This window comes from Mustela erminea, chromosome 6 (genome assembly GCF_009829155.1).
Source record: "Mustela erminea isolate mMusErm1 chromosome 6, mMusErm1.Pri, whole genome shotgun sequence".
In the NCBI taxonomy this organism is placed as follows: domain Eukaryota; kingdom Metazoa; phylum Chordata; class Mammalia; order Carnivora; family Mustelidae; genus Mustela; species Mustela erminea.
This window is the reverse complement of record NC_045619.1, coordinates 86,647,652-86,665,766: the sequence shown is the minus strand read 5'-3', so window position 1 is coordinate 86,665,766 and position 18,115 is coordinate 86,647,652. Positions and strand designations below refer to the sequence as shown.

The window sequence follows — 18,115 nt, the reverse complement described above, 5'->3', positions numbered from 1 at the left end:
TTCGAAAGGGAGAATCTCCGCAAACTCATAAGGCAGCCGTGACCGGCTGTGCTACCAGCGAGGACCACCTAGTCCACAAGGACTAGAGTAGTTCTGCAGGGTTCTCTCTCTGTACCCACCCCTGCCTGGCCTCTGCCCGTTGTTGAAGCTGATGTAAGCGGTAGCCCGTATCTGCCTTCTGTGCGATCTCTCTGGTGTTGGAAAGTACCCGGCCCGGGGTGATGAAGGAGCATCTCTTTCTAGATTGTGTCCTCCGTTTAGCTCTGGGTGGCCCTACTCCAGCACTAGCATGTAGGTAAGCTGTCCCCCTGTAACACCTCTCTACACATTTTAATGACATTCTTATTTCTGCCTGTCCAGAGTTTGCCCTTGCCTTGTAACCTGAAGCTCTCAGCTCTCAACCTATCAGCTCCTGGTCCATGAACGTCCTTTTGTCTTTGAGGAAGCCAGGGTCATGTGAAAGAGTGGAGGAAAAGGAAAGATTTTGTGTGGCTAGACTTACTCTAACTTCACCTTGATCGTGGTTTCAGCGTCTTGAAAGGCTGTCTAGTTAAAATCTGATTGCGATCAGAGCCTGTGGGCAGATCTAGTTAGAAACCGTGTGGAGGAACAGGAGGGACCAGCTTTGCTATCATTTGGAAAAACAAAAAAAATCCAGAAGACCAAAAACTCATGGATAGTAGTTATTTTAAAAATACACAGCAATTGGTTTTACCTCCCTCTTTCACCTTCTGTCCTCATCCAGCCAGTCATCAACACTGTGCCCCTGGCTTGGGATTCTCTCCTTTTCAAAGCATGGACTCGAAAGCCTTAGATAAATAATGTCCCGGCTGGGGGCTTCAGGTTCTGCATCTGTAAAAATGAGAAAGTCGATGTTAAGTGATTTGGAAATTAGACGTGGTAAGGATATACCAAAATGAGAGAAGGGGCGAGGGTGCCTCGAACCTCAGAGGCAAATATTTCCCAAAGGGAGAACCAGCCACCCAGCTACAACCTGTTCTTCCTGGTCTGAACCCCGAGAAAACAGAGAGCCCCCTCACATTTGTCTGCCTTAGGGAACTTGCAGGTTAAGGCAGAAAACAGGAAGATGCCCTGAACCCAGACATAAACAAACAGGCAGGCAGACCCTGAACTTGGAGCAGTACCTCTGGCCCCCTGGAGGTCCTGATGCACTTGGATAGGGTGGGAATGGCCTGGAATGTGGGAAGGAGCTCAACTCAGCCTGCCAGAGTCCTTGAGTCCTGAGAGGTTTTTGAAGGCAAGACAGAGAGAGAGAAAGTTACCATCAAAAGAAAGGACTCCCTGGTACACTTTACAGTTGTTGTATTTTTCTTTATAAGCAGTTGGCTGTAATATTCTAAGTAAATGTAGTAACTCAGGTGTCACGTAGTCAAATGGGTCAAATATTAAGCGCCTATGATTGACGAGGCACAGGAAATTAAGAAAGACACCATCTCTCTCTCTATGAGGCCAGCACTCTCATGATATGGTCTCACTTCGTCTTTGCAACACTTTGAGCATGTTATTAACAGCCCAATTTTAGAAATGAAGAAATGAGACTTCAAAGCGATTGGCAAATGGCAGAACTATCACTGAAGGCCAGGTGTTCCACCTTTGGATCCCAACCCCAGACCGCTGTCCTTACAAGGCTCCAGATAAACCATGCTCACATCTGTGTCTGCCCCCTTCCGCTGCTCTCTCAGGAGCCAAAGGAGGAGAAACCCCTTTTTCTCAGGCCTCCTCTGGAGAGCCAGGGGTTGAAGGTCCAGTGAGTGTCACACACAGTGGAGATGAAGCATTCTTTTTGTTTTATTTTCCAGTTTCCACCCAGACTCAACATGAGACCGAATTGTGTTTTTACAGCAAGATCCTTCTTCACATTTCAAATGAATGCTTTCACCATCTGTTTGTGATTTCTCTGTGGCAAATCTCTCAGTTCTCCCCTGAGAAGCGGCATTGTTTACCACCTCTTTGTCGGTCTTTTCCTCTACTGACTTTTATTCAACTTGTCTTCTAGAGGATTCTGTCAACAATACTTACAGAAAAATTCCTTTGTCCAGGATCCTGGGCTGGACCCAGGAAGGAATTTAGAGATGAGTAAGAGGTACTCTCACCTGCCAGAGGCTTCCAGTCTAATTAAAAAAAAAAAAAAAAAAGTGAAATGAGTCATCTGAGAGGTCTGCACTCTGTGGGAATTCAGAGGAGAGAAAGACTGAGGAGAATCGAGGGAGGTTTTATAGTAGAGGTGGAATTTGAGATGGGAATTATGGCTGATTAGTAGTTCCTCAGGCAACTGGTGGGGGAGCATTCGAGCTGAGGAATGCCAGCATGAGCAAGGCCTGGAGTGTGGAAATCCTTTGAGGCCAGATAGTGAGAAATGCAGCTCAGCTGGAACGCAGGGAGTGGTGGCAGAAACCGCTGTTAAGTATATTAAGAGCATCTTCAGGAAGAGCTTACTTTAGCATATATTCTGAAAGTGAGGATTTCTCACATTAACTACGGTATGGTTGTCCCGCCTAAGGAAAAAATTTTAACAAAATTCCATAATATCTTACCCGGGTCCTGTTCAAATTTCCCCAGTGGAGAGAGTAAACTAAAATATAATAAATGATTATAGGGGGAGGGTCCTGGTAAAGAACCGTAGCCACCAAACATATCTGCAATGATTTCTTTTTTTAAGCTTTGTCTTCATACCCCAATGTACATAAACGTTAAAATAGGCCAGTGAACCCTGGAACATTCTCGACCTTTTTCACCAAGCTTTCACATTTTTCACATCCACTTTGTCTCCTGTTCCTATTCTTTCTCTCTAAATGTCTCCTGTTCTGCCAGGGGGCAAATTCTTAATGTAGAACTTTAGGGACCAGCATTGGGTGGGCTTTCATCGGCAAGTGACCCAAAGGTAAAATCTACTTATTCTTTCAGATGTTTGCTGAGCACGTACCTTCTGTTCTGTCAGGGAACTCTGGATAAGGAAGAATGTCTGCAGCATAGGTCTTGTGTCCTGATACACAGTCTGTTGCCAAGGGCAACAAGTGACTTAGGGCCCAGGGCACTGGGTGATGCTTTCAGGGTGATATCACACTCCTTTTTTCAGTTTCGGAATTAAAGACAGGAGTGTTCAGCACACATACTCACAGCCCTTCGAAGCCTTTTGCCTTGAACCCTGTGGGGGCTGGAGAAATCGGGTGTGTCCCATTAACTCAAGACTGAGCTGACCATCCTTTCTGCCCCTTCCACCTAAAAAATGAACCATGCCCCCCGGGGCAAAGGAAGGGAGGAGTAGCAGGAAGGAAGTGAGAGAGGCACTTACCACTAAAATAAGGTGGTTTTGCAACTTTCTGGTAGAGGATGGTGTTTTGTTGGTGGGGGAGGGAGGGTTGGGTCGGGGAAGCCGGTGGACTCCGCATACCCAGGGCCAGGTGTTCGGTGCGGTGAAGTTAGACACATAGACCCATGGCTGAACTGAGAAGGAAATAGACAGGTGCTCCTCAGGAAGGGAGTGCAACCAGACGAACAACAGTGGGTTTGTATTGAGTGCTCCCTGCAGGGTAGCACTGGGAAAGCATGTCACTTAATCCTCCCAACTTCAGGAGATGCTGTCATCTTAGTGGGAGAAGGGGAGTTCTCTAACCGGAGGCTCAAGAAACGCATAGCTTTATTTGCCCAAAGGCTTACAGCAGTAAGTGGAAAGGCCAAAGCAAGGCATATTCTGTTTGAGCCCTTGATCGTAACCACCCCAGAGAGAGCTCCGGAAGTGAGAGATGCCAACCCCGGGATTAAGAACAGAGACACATGGGTCCGAGGCTCTACATAGGGCCTCCCCCAGGACCTGGGCACTTTTGCCTGTGATTCAGAGCCCTTCGCAGTGAGAAGGCAGTCTCCCTTTCTAGCTCCTTTACCCACCACTCCCCATAACACACTCTAAACCAGCCACATGGAGCCATCTCAAAAAGCCGTGTGAAAATGGGTACTTCTCTGACTTTGTCTCTTTCCATTCTCCCGCTTTATACTCTATTCCAGTCTAGCAAAATCTTTGTGTTTTTTTTAAGGCCTCATTTATTTATTTGAGAGAGGAGAGCATGAGCGAGAGGAGGGGCAGAGGGAGAGAGAGGAAGAGACTCCCTGCTCAGCAGGGAACCCAAGGCGGGGCTTAATTTCAGGACCCTGGGATCATGACGGGAGCCAAAGGCAGACGCTTAACCAGCTAAGGTACCCAGGCGCCCTGTAGTTTAGCAAAATCTTAATTCAAGGCCCAGCCTGTTGATACTCTCCTGTATCAGTCCCACTCTCCTTCCTGGTAGAAGTGTTAAGTATCTCTTTATTGGATACTGAGAAATCTAGGTGAATAAGGCAAGTATTTATTGGATACTGAGAAATCTAGGTGAATAAGGCAAGTACCCAATTCTCAAGGAGCCCACAGTTTAGAAGGACACACAGCTAGATAAATACAAATAATAAAACAGTAATAGAAGTGTATGCAAGGTGGAGAGGTTGTAAGTACTTAGGAGGGAGTGATTAACTCAACAGGGTGAAGTAGATGTGGTTAAGCGTCATAAAAGGATGTGGAATATGAGTTAGGGTTTTTACATCTTTTTTTGTTTGTTTGTTTGAGTCCTCTCTACAGCCAACCTGGGGCTCTGAGCCAACCCTGAGATCAAGAGTTGCCTGCTCTTCTGACTGAGCCAGCCGGGTGCCCCTGTTTTTTTGTTTTTGTTTTTTTAATAGTTGCCTGAGAGACACGGAGGGGACGAACATTCCAGAAAGAGGGCACATCATCTACAACAAGCAACAGTATGGCTTATTCGGGAAACTAAAAAAGTGTTAGGGAGGGGACCTACAGGAAGGAGGACTAGTGCGAGGTGAGGCTTCCTGAGGAGTCAGGTCATTGAGACCTGTCTGCATGCTGGACTTTGAACTACAACTGATAGATATGCATGGGCATTTCATACAAATCCGTGGAGCAGACGAGTGGAGAATCGTGAGAAGGCGTTAGGCAGTTGCATGAGAGGCTTGTCGGCAGACAAGAAACAGCGAGACCGGAGAACAAAGCGATGACAGACTTGAAGGCATGGGATGGTTTTCAGAAATGGACACAGTGCGGATTCGATGAAGGAAATGAGAGAGAGGTAGTTGAGGGCAACCCCCGAGATTCTTCCTTGGACCTGGGTGGAGGGGTGTTAGTGGTGCCTCCTTCCAAACTGGGGGCTCCAGGTAGTAGAGCCTGGGCTTACTTTCTTGTTTATAGGTGAGTGTCTCCTGGGAGAACAGGCGCTGTATCTTTTTCATTTCCCTGTCCTTTGCTTTACCACTGAGACTAGAGTGGTAGCTAGCTCTCAGGTTCACAGGGGAGAGTAGATAGACGGAGAGCCTTCATTTCGAGCTGAGTTTCAAGTGCGTTTTATCAGTGTTCCTCACAGTTTTCCACAAGGGTCCTCCCAAGAAAAGAGTCACCTTCCTACCTGCCTCTCTCACCTCATCTATCTAGAGGAATCTGTGGCTGTGGCTGGAAGAGGGTCTTGCAAGCGAAAAGTCTTCAAGGCTCCTGTTTTACCTTTAAAATTAAGCAGTGCTTGGGTGCCTGGGTGGCTCAGTGGGTTAAGCCTCTGCCTTCGGCTCAGGTCATGATCTCAGGGTTTTGGGATCGAGCCCTGCATTGGGCTCTCTCTGTTCACTGGGGAGCCTGCTTCTCTCTCTCTCTCTCTCTGTCTCTCTCTCTGCCTGTCTCTCTGCCTACTTGTGATCTTTCTGTCAAATAAATAAATAAAATGTTTTTTAAAAAATTAATCAACGCACATTTTACATTCTTCTTATTAATCCTTATTTTAATGTAATACCACCCCCCCCCAAAAAAAAACCCCACTCTAAATAACAAGTCATTCCTGGCTTATATGCCCTATTTATTCCAGGCTTTATATATACCCCCAGCACACTACTATGTATCCCCAGGTGATCCCCAATTTGAGAAGAACCACAAAATGTGATTTTTTTTTCGTGATGTGCTATATTTTTTATTCCATTGGACTGATAGGAATACAGCCCTTTAACTGCATCTGAGACTCTGAGAAGCCAGAGTCCCATGAGGCCAACGGATGACAAAGACTTGACTCTAACCTGATGGACCTTTCCAACTCATATTCCCAGGTACTGCAGAAGTTGGGGAAAACTGTGGAAACCAAAGATGAACGGTTTGAACAAAGTGCCAACAACTTCTACCATCAGCAGGTAATCTGGGGCAAGTGGGGGGTGGGGAAGGGCGGCTTGGAGGAGGCAAGGAGACAGGAGGGCTGAATGGCAGAAGAAACAGCAGGTTCTGCAAATCAGCAGGTGCCCCTACTAAGCCATCCTCCCACCTCATCCCCCTGCCCAGGGCTAAGGGCTACAGGGTGACCTGCTGCTTACCACTTTCCCTGGCAACCAGAGAAACGTCCCTTTCCCGTTTTGGGAGAGAGACAAGTGCTCTTATTTTCTCTTAATGGTCCCCCTGGCTACAGTGGGATCCCCAGGTCCTTAAGACAAAGTTGCAGTGAACCCCTGCCCCCTCTGTTTTTGGCTTACCACTTCCCCAGGGTGCCTGTTTCCTGCCCTCTGGCTCTTCTCATCAGGGTAGCACCCTCTTTTCCTTGTTGCCTCTTTGTCTACTCCCTCTGCCTCACCTGAGCCCTCATTTCTAAAGAATCCCTCCGTCTTTCACCTGTCATTCTCCCCAGCACACCTCCTATTCTCCCTGGGCCTTCTGTCTTCGCTGGGTCATTTTATGTAGAAATTTCCATTCAGAAGTGGATGACAGGTTTGGCCTCCCAGGGGATATTTCACTTCCCGTCTCCACCTGCCAGGCATTGTGCTTGGTGCTTTATGCACGTGATCTCATTTAACCATCACCTCAGTCCCAGAGGTTGCCGTCCCCTCTTTATCATAGAAGGGGGTCATTCACTTACATTACTATGCAGTTGTCATGCCCTTCAGCCGTGTCACTCTGGGTTAGGTCCCAGCTCACAGGTTAGGACAGAGTTGCCCGCTAGACTGCTTCTCCTCAGACACCAGTCACATGTGCCTGAGCTCCCATGCCCCCCTGCACTCCTGACCATCGCTACAAATTTGGGGGTTCCTACTGGCCACTCAGCTTCCACAATCCATGAGGACAACTGACAGAACTCAGGAAAACGCTCTAGTTACAATCATTGCGTTATTACAAACGATACACATCAGGACCAGACAAGTGAAGAGACACATAAGGTGAGGCCCGGGAGAGCTCTGAACAAGAAGTTTCTGTGTCCTCAAGACATGTCACCTTCCCAGCATGCTGCTAGAGGAACCGGGGGAAGCTTACCAAAACGTCAGTAGTCTAGAGCTTTTTTTATTGTGATTTCCTTACCTAGTGAATCCCCGGCCACATGATTGAATATAATCTCTAGTTCCCATTCTCTCCCCTCTGCTGGAGGTCAGGCTGATATCACCTGTCTCAAAGCCCCAGCCCTCTAATCACATGGTTCATCTTTCCGGCCTGACCAGCCACCAGCTGAGTCATTTGTTTAGCATAAACTGAGTCTGATCCGAGAGGCCCACCATGAATAACAAACACATTCCTACCGCTCAGGAAATTCCAAGGAGTTAGAAGTTACTTCCCAGGAACTGGGGACAAAGGCCAGCTAAATTCTTTATTGGACGGTATCAGTAAATTGAATTATATGGAAAATAATTCTCTCAAATTATATTAAAAGGACATTCACTATAATTCAGCAGTTGATTATATATTAGAATCACTTGGGAAACATATATGTATAATTTAGAGATTTTATTTATTTATTTGAGAGAGAGCATGAGCTGGGGGAGAGGTAGACAGGGAGAGGCAGACTCCCTGCTGAGCAGGGAGCCCCATTTGGATGTAGGGCAGGGCTCGATCCTTGGAGCCTGGGATCATCAACTTGTATTATTAATCCATCTGTACATACCCATCTCTTAGCTTTAATAATTAGTCAACTCATTTCTGTCTCCACCTACTTTCCCTCATCCTTGATTACTGTGAAGCAAATTCTATATATCCTATCGTTTTATCCAGAAAAATTTCATTATCGATCTCTAAAGATAAGGACTCTTTTAAAATATAACCACAAAGCCATTATCACACCTAAAAATATTTTCTCTGAGATATTTACTCCTTTCCAACAAACCGGAAAGGAGAAGAAAAACATGAATTAAAAAAATCCTGCTTTCGGGGCACCTGCACGGCTCAGTCATGATCCTGGGATGGAGCCAAAGCAGACCCCTTACCCGCCAGGAGCCTGCTTCTCCCTCTCTGTCTGCCCGCTACCCCCACCCCGCCATGTGTTCTCTCTGTCAAATAAATGAATAAAATCTTAAAAAAAAAATTATTTCACACCCTCCCATGCTACCACCGCCGTTGTTTTATATTCTTACAATCACCTGGCTATGAATGTGTATGATCTCTTAAGTAAATCTACAATAAATAGATAGTTTACCAAAGTGAGACTATTCCGTTGATACTGGTTTTATAACTTGCCGTTTTCAGTTAGCAATGTAATATATCCTTTCTGATACTCCACTAAAATGTAAGACTAAGTGATATTTTCAAAAAGTAGCACTAATTTTTTAAAAATTCTATTTATTTATTTGACAGAGACAGAGGGATCACAAGTAGGCAGAGAGGCAGGGGGGAGGGGGGAAGCAGGCTCCCCGCTGAGCAGAGAGCCCTATGCGGGGCTCCATCCTAGGACCCTGAGATCATGACCTGAGCCGAAGGCAAAGGCTTAAACCACTGAGCCACCCAGCTGCCCCAGTAGCACTAATTTCTTGATATAAAATATCCAGTTAATGTTCACATTCTCCTAATGATGTCTTTTTTTTTTTTTTTTTTTTTAGTTTGTTTAAATCAGCAACTTGTTGGCGTGTTTAAGTCTCTTAGGAAGAAAGTTAAATCTCTTCACCTGCTACTTTCTGATTCCTCCCTCTTTGCAGTTTGTTTGTCGCTGACACTAGATTGTCCTCCCACAGTTTCCTGCAGCCTCAACTTGATCGATTAGGTCCTCAGAGTACGGTTTAGCCTGCTCGCTTGGTTCTGGTATTTTCTATAAATTCATAGTTGTGTTTAGAGGCTTGATGAGATTCAGATTTTTTTTTTTTAAAGATTTTATTTATTTTATTTGACAGACAGAGATCACAAGTAGGCAGAGAGGCAGGCAGAGAGAGAAAGAGAGAGAGAGATTCAGATTTTTGTTTGTGTTTGTTTGGGTGGTAAGAATACTTGGTATTTTTATAGGCCTGAGAGTTTACCATCTGGAAGCACATGATGGCTGCGTGTCTCCTCGTTTTGTGGGACAGGAACAGCCTTGGTTGATTATTAACTAGGGAGGCTGTGTTTTATATTAACTTTCCAGGTAGTGAGGACGTAGTAGCGAGTCTGAGAACAGCATTGGCAACCTGCGGTTGAGTCAAACTAGGGGGGAAATAGGTTCTGAGAAGGAGGTGGTTTAATCAAGGTAAAAGCCGAAGAGCTGCCAAGCTGGGATTCCAACTTAAACCCTTTGCTTTTCCCCCTGCACCTCACTAGGAGGCCTCCGTGGGCCTCCGCTCAGTGACTGCTCTGTTCTGCTTCTAACTGCAGCGTGAAAAGAATAGGAATTAGTAAGTCAACACCCACATCGAGAGCTTTCTGACTCTTGACTCGTTCTGCACCTCAGTCTTTCGTCTTCCTCTCTGCCTTAAAGGATGGATCTGCCAATGGCAGGTGTGTGGGCAGAAAGGATAGGAAATGAAGGAAAGCCCATCAAGAGGAGGATAGGATGGGGCGCCTGGGTGGCTCAGAGGGCTAAGCCTCTGCCTTCGGCTCAGGTCATGATCTCAGGGTCTTGGGATCGAGCCCCGCATCGGGCTTTCTGCTCAGCGGGGAGCCTGCTTCCTCCTCTCTCTCTGCCTGCTTCTCTGCCTACTTGTGGTCTCTGTCTGTCAAATAAGTAAATAAAATCTTTAAAAAAAAAAAAAAAAAGAGGAGGATAGGATGTTGACAGTCCCCTCAGAATTTCCTGGGCGAGCCCACCACCTGAAAACACTGGAAGGGGGCGGAGATGGATTTAAGAAATGAAATAGAGGTCGAATAGGAATCAGAGAGAGTTTTCTTCTGAGTGAAGGATTTTCCTCAAGTAACTGGTATTTGAGCTTGTGGAAAGGTCACTTCACAGGCGTGTCACGGGGGCCTGCTACACACCAGGGACTGGGCTAGATTCTGGGACTCCACTGTGAATAAGATAACACACCTGCCCTCAGGCTCTCACAGTTTAGGAACAAAGACAACAACAATACGACCCAGTCTGAGACTGGACCTGGGGTGGCTAAGACAAACAGAAGGGGAAAAGACAAGATCAAGGAGATTGAAAATGAAGTATTCCAGAAGGTGGACCAGTTAGTTGGTCATGTGCCCAGGGCCTTACTGCAATCAGCTTGTAGGTAAACTTTTCGTTAATAAGTAAATATCACTCCCAAACTTCCCAGCCTGATTTCAAGACCTTGCCATTTGCCTGGGTTTCTAACCAAATTTCTATAGGTAAGTTTTCCTTGTGGGCTCTGCTTGGCTACTTCTTCAAACCATATTAAATAGGAAGAATAGTTTTCCACAAGCAGCATTTTACTCTCTTATTTTTGGTAGTGACAGCTGCTTCCAAGTCATTGCATTCAAAATCAAACCTAGGGCGCCTGGGTGGCTCAGACCGTTAAGCGTCTGCCTTTGGCTCTGGTCATGATCCCAGTATTCTGGGATTGAGTCCCACATCGGGCCCCTTGCTCAATGGGAACCTGTTTCTCCCTCTCCCTCTGCCTCCCCCTGCTTGTACTCTCTCTCTCTTTGTCAAATAAATAAATAAAGTCTTTTTAAAAATAACAAAATAAAATAAAACCTAATGGGGCACCTGGGTGGCTCAGTCGGTTAAACCTCTGACTCAGTTTTGGCTCAGGTCATGATCTCAGGGTCTTGAGATCAAGCCCCACATTGGGCTTCATGCTCAGTGGGGAGTCTGTTGGAGATTCTCTCTCTCATTCTGCCCCTCCCCCAGCTTGTACATGCTCTCTCTCTCTTTCTCTATCAAATAAATAAGAAATAAAATCAAACCAGCTTCTTGCCTCCCTTTTGGACCTCCATCAAATCAAGCACTTTCAGCTCTCACTCAGAATTGGTCATACTACTTGCTGTTTTTCTGAGTGTTTGGATTTTTCTGAGTCTGTTTCTCTCCAGCAAGTGGGGGAACCCCAGGCCAAGGACTCTCTTAGCATGTTGCTTTGTCTGCCTAAGTGCTTAGGACAAGCTTCCAGAGGGAGCGGTCCATTAACTGAGGGCTGAGGCTGTCTGCGTAAGAGGGAGGAAGGTCCAACTCAGACTCTTCATGGGGCTGCCAAGAATTTGGCAAGGATTCAGAGAGCCAAAGTGATAAAATCATAAGCTACAGGCATAGAAATGGTCTTACCCAACATTTATAGGAAAATAAAGCCAGAAAAATGGAATAACTTGCAGGGTTTTGACTACCAGACAAGTGGGAACATAAGACTGGGAAAGTTGTATCTGTCAAGAAAGAAGAGAGATGCTGGGCAACCTGGAGCCATTTTGGGGCCGAGAGACAGGGACAGAGAGGCCAGCAAAATAAGAAGAAACCCAGTGGTGCCCCACTTCCTGCTACCACTACACACACACTCACACTTCATCTCTTCAAAGGAAAGAGCAAGAACATAAAGAACTTGGACCTACAGGTTTGATCCAAAAACAGAAATACAGTTGGGCTTCTGTGAGTGCGGGGGAAGGCAGAAGGCATTCACGTTTTATGGAATCTGGTATTGATAGAACCCCCTGGTTTTGCACAGCGGACACACAACCTCCATAGTCATGCACGATAGCCTTGATTACCGATCCAGTTTTTCAGGCCACATAATATCTAATGGGAGAAAAACAATTTTGATTTCATTTGTAGAAATCACGCGAAATGGTTTAACAGCTTTTATTAGTTAAATGTGTATTTTGGAGACCAAATCTTCATGGTGAAGTAAAAATGGCGCCTACATTCTTTTCTTTCAAAAAAGCACTTCAAGGGGCGCCTGAGTGGCTCAGTGCTTTAAAGCCTCTGCCTTTGGCTCGGGTCGTGGTGCCAGGGTCCCAGGGTCCTAGGGTTCTGGGATCGAGCCCTGCATTGTCCGGCTCTCTGCTCAGCGGGGAGCCTGCTTCCTCCTCTCTCTCTGCCTGCCTCTCTGCCTACTTGTGATCTCTGTCTGTCAAATAAATAAATAAAATCTTTTAAAGAAAGAAAGAACTTCAAATCCTTGTTAATTTTTATAATCCTCAGAACTCTCTCAAACTTTGGCTATCAGATTTTTAAAACTCTTAAACTTATACCCACCTACCAGATCCAGGTTTAAAAGATTTTGTGTACATTGAACATCTTAGACTGTTTAAACTTTTTTCCCATGAATGAACAAGCAAAGAGGAAATTAAACATCCTTCCTGGCAAATGCTGAGTGTTTCTGAATTTTGGTGACTGACTATCTCCGTTGTGCTATTGAAAGCACTTCCTTAAGGTCACCGGAAACCTCCAGTTACCAAGTCCAGTGACTGTGACTGGTTCTTCCTGGACTCTAACCTCTCTGTAGCATCTGGTCCCTCCTTGGTCATTCTCCGACGCTCTCCGGGTCCCCACTTGCTGTGACACCCTACACAACATCGGTTCTTCTCCCACCTCTCTGACAGTGTCTTCAACTCCCTTGAGTCCACCGAAGGGTTGTGTTTCTTGAGCCCTTGCATTCAGCCCCAAGGACTTTTAACCTGAGATATGGTCAAGTGTTTGGACTGGCTTAGAAGTGAGGCAAAAGATGGACAAAATAATTGTTCCAATTTTCTGTGACCTAGTTGACCTAGATTTTCTGCCACTGAATTTACATAATAATGATCTTTCCCGCCAAGATTTCCACAGGGGAAAACAATACATATTTTTAAGATTTATTTATTTGAGGGGCACCCGGGTGGCTCAGATGGTTAAGCGTCTGCCTTCAGCTCGGGTCATGATCCGATCGGGTCCTGGAATCAAGCTCTGCGTCGGGCTCCCTGCTTTGGTGGAGAGCCTGCTTCTCCCTCTCTCTCTGCTATTACCCCTGCTTGTGCTCTCTGCTCTCTCTGTCAAATAAATAAATAAAATCCTTTAAAAAAAAAAAAAAGATGTATTTATATGAGAGAGCTGCAGGGGAGGGGCAGAGGGAGAGAGAGAACCCCAAGCAGACTCCCCACTGAGTACGGAGCCCAATGTGGGGCCAATCCCACGGCCTACGACCTGACCTGAACCAAAATCAAGAGTCAGACACTTAACCAACTGAGCCCCCCAGGTGCCATCCCACAGATAAAAAAAAAATCTTAAGTTGTTAGGTAGAATTTTCTGATTTTCAGTTTTTCACCCATAAATTTTTTTAAACTGTTTGTTTGCTTACTGAACCTATCTAGTGCTGAACACAAGCAAATAAAACAAATGAACAAGTTCTTAAGTGCTTTATGGTACATGCATAATACATCTTAACTTAAGTACTCCTTCACCAGAACTGGTGTGAGGATCACTGTTCGGCCCCATAAGCCCTGCCCTGTGGTTTACCTTTCAGTGGGCTGCCTCTTTCAGTCCAGGCCCACACTCCAGAAGTCACGCTCCAAATGTCAGTGGTCTGGCCTCAAACTCCCTTCTCATACAACTTCTAGAAACTGGAGTCCTCGCAGAGGAAAGAGAATCAGAAAAGGCTTTAAATAATGCTAGGAGCAACAACAGAGGGAGCCTATGAAAGATAGGACTCGGTGCAGGATCTGGGAAAGATGTCTTCCAACATGTGCGAGAGATACCAGATCTGCTCTGAGTACAGAAGGCCAGCCTGAGAGCAGTGGGCCAGAGTTGTAGAAGAGCTATTTTTTTTTTTTAAGATTTTATTTATTTATTTGACAGAGAGAAATCACAAGTAGATGGAGAGGCAGGCAGAGAGAGAGAGAGGGAAGCAGGCTCCCTTCTGAGCAGAGAGCCCGATGTGGGACCCGATCCCAGGACCCTGAGATCATGACCCGAGCCGAAGGCAGCGGCTTAACCCACTGAGCCACCCAGGCACCCTAGAATAGCTATTTAAAATAGAAGCACAGGGATGCTGCCTGGGTGTCTCAGTCGGTTAACTGTCTGCCTTCAGCTCAGGTCATGATCCCAGGGTCCTAGGATCAAGTCCCTCATCGGGCTCCTTGCTCAGGGGAGAACCTGCTTCTCCCTCCACCTACTGCTCCCCCTGCTTGTGTGCTCTCCCTCTCTCTCTCCCTCTCACACATGAATTAAATAAATAAATAAATAAAATATCTATGAATAAATAAAATCGAAGCACAACCTTCACAAGAGGTCATGAGTTTCTGGTCGCTGGCGGTATTCAAGAAACAGAAGCTAAATGGACATTTATTTGTTAGAGTTAAAACAAAAGTGGTTCATCTGTTGGGTTGGAGATTTGAATGTCCAAACTTGAGTGATACCTTCCTCTTCTTTTCTCCCTTCTTCGTTTTCCAGGGAGGAGAGCTAGGCTGTGCTTGTGAGGCCCAGCCTTAAAAAAATTGAGAATTGAAACACAGGAACGAAGATAAGGTTGGGTAGACAGAGCTATAGATGAGGCCATCGGAGTGGAAACAGGAGGAGAATCAGTGATGAGCCATTTGGAAGAGAAGTGTAAAGCACGTGACTGATGGAAGGGGAAGGTAAAGGGAGGCAAGGCAGAGAAGGATGTCAGGGGAGGAGAAGAATGGCCCGTATGGGGGTTCAGAGGAGGAGAAGGCTGAGTGTCTGCAGAAGATAGTGGCAGATTACTTACCCAGAGAGGAAGGTGTAAGCCAGAGGATCACATAGACACAGTCATGTAGGACACTTAAATTTCAGCGGAGGACCTGGGGTATAGGCTTCTGTTCACTAGGAGAGAGAACAGAGGCAAGAAGGCCTGCCAATGCCATAGGAACAATCTCCGAACAGAAACTGCCCCCAAAAAGACAACCTACAACTTCTGGGTAAAGAGAACAGAGGCTGATTTATACCATTTGCAAATTCCAGGACTGATTTCTGCTTCTAACCTAACTTCTCTACCTTGACCTCTAAAGCATCTCTCCAAATGTATCTCTTTGGTCACCAAAAACACTTCTCCCTTCCAGGCAGAAGGCCAGAAGCTCTACAAAGACCTGAAGAACTTCCTTAATGCAGTCAAAGGTGGGTAGTGTGTCACACAGGAGAAGCGAGCCTCTGAGGGCTCTGGGGATGGAAAGAAAACCAACCATTCTCAGGCATTTTATCACTTGCCTGCCCCTGATGCCCACAACTCGTGGGCATAGGAAGAGCGGCCTTTCCTGTCCCAGCCCCCCCAGTTTTCCTCACGGATCACCCAAACCTTCTGGGTATGCATCCTTTGGAGTGGACCAGCTGGTCTGCCCGTTCACCCGGATGGTTACAGCAGCCTCCCTGGGGGGAAGGTATGGTAGGACCAACTTCTGTCCTTTCAGTGATGCATGAAAGCTCGAAGAGAGTGTCAGAAACCCTGCAGGAGATCTACAGCAGCGAGTGGGACGGTCACGAGGAGCTGAAGGCCATTGCAGGGGTAAGAGCGTCCTGGCTTTAGAGGTCTTCTGCACTCACCCCTGCCCTCATTTCAGCCTTCTCTTATCTTCTCCATCTGAGCAAACAGGAAAGCAAAGGAGCCAGTCTGAACCCCTCATGTGTATAGCCTCAGTCATGGGTGGTAGCACAAAGCAACAACCGTGAAGGTAAAGACCAGTGTTCCCTGGTCTGCGGATGCCTCTGCGGTCAGCCATCTTCCCCTCCTTAAAACCTTACAGAAGCTGTACCTACATAAAACCCAACTGGTTGTCTTGGAAAACTAACTTCATGCAGTTTTTTCTTTCCAGATTTCCCTGTCCTTCAAGCTCTAGAGTCCAGGACTCTGGCTGCCTTCTCCTGTTCTTGTCCCTGAATGTATGGCCAGGCTGTTACAGGGCAGTTCCTAGGGGTAGGGCTGGTTCTTCATCTGACCCTTTGCCGGAACCCAACGTGACATTCTAAACACAGCACTCCAAAAAGGCAGTTTGCTACAGAAAGGATTTGGGTTTTCCCTGGTATACAGTTGTTGCCGAGAAGCGGGGCCCTCACCTCTGTCCTCTGCCCTCTGCCCCACAGAATAATGATCTTCTTTGGGAAGACTATGAAGAGAAACTAGCCGACCAGGCTTTGAGGACCATGGAAAACTACGTAGCCCAGTTCAGCGAGATTAAGGTAATCAGTTTCAGAGTCAAGGGGGGCCCCCAGAGGTAAAAGGACATATGGGGTCAACATCCTAAATAGAGTTCAAGCCCACGGTTAGGAATGAAGCTTAGGAAAAATATTTAGAAATCAGGGACTGGATAGGAGGGTTAGGGTAGAGGGTTAAAGGTGTGAAGGGCATGTATGTTTATTTATTTACTTATTTTATATATTTGTATATATACATATATATTTTTAGTGATGTTCAACAAGTTTATTTTATTTATTTATTTTTAAGATTGTATTTATTACTATTTGACAGAAATAGCAAGGGAGGAAACACAAGCAGGGGAAGTGGGAGAGGGAGAAGCAGGCTTCTTGCTGGGCAGGGAGCCTGATGGGGGGCTTGATTCCAGGAGCCAGGGATCATAACCTGAGCCCAAGAAAGACACTTAATGACTGAGCCACCCAGGAGCCCCAAGGGCATGTTTAGAATTAAGTTTCAGTGAACTAGATCCGAGTGGGTTTTGAATTAGATCCAGGTCAAGGCATCCATTTAAGTGATGAAAAGAAAAAATAGCTAATAGGGATGCCTGGGTGGCTCAGCTGGTTAAGCGGCTGCCTTCGGCTTAGGTCCTGATCCCAGAGTCCTGGAATCGATTCCCACATGGGGCTCCTTGCTCAGCAGACAGCCTGCTTCTCCCTCTCCCTCTGCCATTCCCCCTGCTTGTGCTCTCTCTCTCTCTGACAAATTAGTAAGTAAAATTTTTTTTAAAAAAACTAGCTGATATATGGGGCACCTAGATGGCTCAGTGGGTTAAAGCCTCTGCCTTCATCTCAGGTCATGATCTCAGGGTCCTGGGATCAAGCCCTGCATGGGGCTCTCTGCTCAGCAGGGAGCCTGCTTCCTCCTCTCTCTCTGCCTGCCTCTCTGCCTACTTGTGATCTCTGTCTGTCAAATAAATAAAATAAAATCTTAAAAAAAAAAAACACAGCTGATATGTTTATTGTAGAGAAGAGGAAACTTGGAGGAATCATGAGTCATAACAATTATCTTCCAGTACTGGGAGGTCTGTTAGGTGAAAGAGGGATGCAGCCTGTTCTAAATAGTTTCAGAGAGCAAAGTTAGAATTCATTGATTCATTCAACTCAGATTTATGAAGCTTCTACCCTGTCAGGCACTGCGCTGCTTATAGATTCATACGGAGAAATTAGAGGGATCCTGATTTAAGTTTCTCATAGAGCTTTCAAACACTGAAATATACTGTGAAGTTGGGAGTTGAAATTCAACTTCAAGCAAAAGTTGAACTACTGATTTTGAGTATTACAGAGAAGCTCCATGTCTGAAATAGGAAGTTGGACCAGACAATCACTAAGATCCTAGCAAAATCTAGGATTGGATTTGTAGTTCGGATGAGACTGCGTAGATGCTCTCTCGGTGTACACCATAATTTACTACTTTTATTACACTTTAGGGTTTTCAAAGCACTTTGTAGTCAGTGTTTGATCTTTAAAATAACACTGTAGAGCAGATGAGGCTGCTGAAGTTCTAGATGTGACTTGCCCTCCGGCACAAGGCTAATAGGTGGCAGCACTGGGAGTAAGACCCCCATCTCCTGACTTTGAATTCAGCTGGATCCTCAAGGCCATTGCTCCTGGAGCCTGAACCCAGTTTTTTAGTGGGTTCATAGGAAATATTAACATTTAGTGCAGGCTTCCACGAGCTCTGTAGGATTTCCCTCTCTCTTCCCATCCCCGCTGCCATCCGCAATGAGAATCCCCATTCTTTCCAAATAGCGACAGAAATTCCATGGGCTCCAAGCTGTTAGAAAGTGAAATTTGGTAAT

At 46.0% G+C, this 18,115-nt stretch overlaps 1 protein-coding gene and 1 long non-coding RNA gene across 11 annotated transcripts in view; one reads left to right on the top strand and one right to left on the bottom strand.

Annotated features, from left to right (window-relative positions):
• The window catches only part of BIN2 (bridging integrator 2), a 31,102-nt gene that overhangs the window by 497 nt on the left and 12,490 nt on the right, over window positions 1-18,115 (top strand). For 8 of the 9 annotated variants that reach the window (XM_032348217.1, XM_032348220.1, XM_032348218.1 and 5 more), the window contains 4 exons: window positions 6,145-6,225; window positions 15,191-15,245; window positions 15,536-15,630; window positions 16,206-16,301. In XM_032348217.1, the coding sequence (XP_032204108.1) occupies window positions 6,145-6,225; window positions 15,191-15,245; window positions 15,536-15,630; window positions 16,206-16,301 (327 nt within the window). Of the gene's footprint in view, window positions 1-4,738; window positions 5,130-6,144; window positions 6,226-15,190; window positions 15,246-15,535; window positions 15,631-16,205; window positions 16,302-18,115 lie in introns of those variants that run through there. The other variant, XM_032348224.1, reaches the window with a different exon arrangement.
• Window positions 634-3,230, bottom strand: LOC116593776. 2 transcript variants are annotated; one of them, XR_004286954.1, is made up of 4 exons: window positions 2,945-3,230; window positions 2,041-2,132; window positions 1,146-1,241; window positions 634-852 (listed from the first exon to the last, which is right to left on the bottom strand). It is a non-coding gene; the product is annotated as an uncharacterized LOC116593776 (long non-coding RNA). The 2 variants fall into 2 exon arrangements; XR_004286953.1 differs by having other exon boundaries at window positions 2,041-3,230.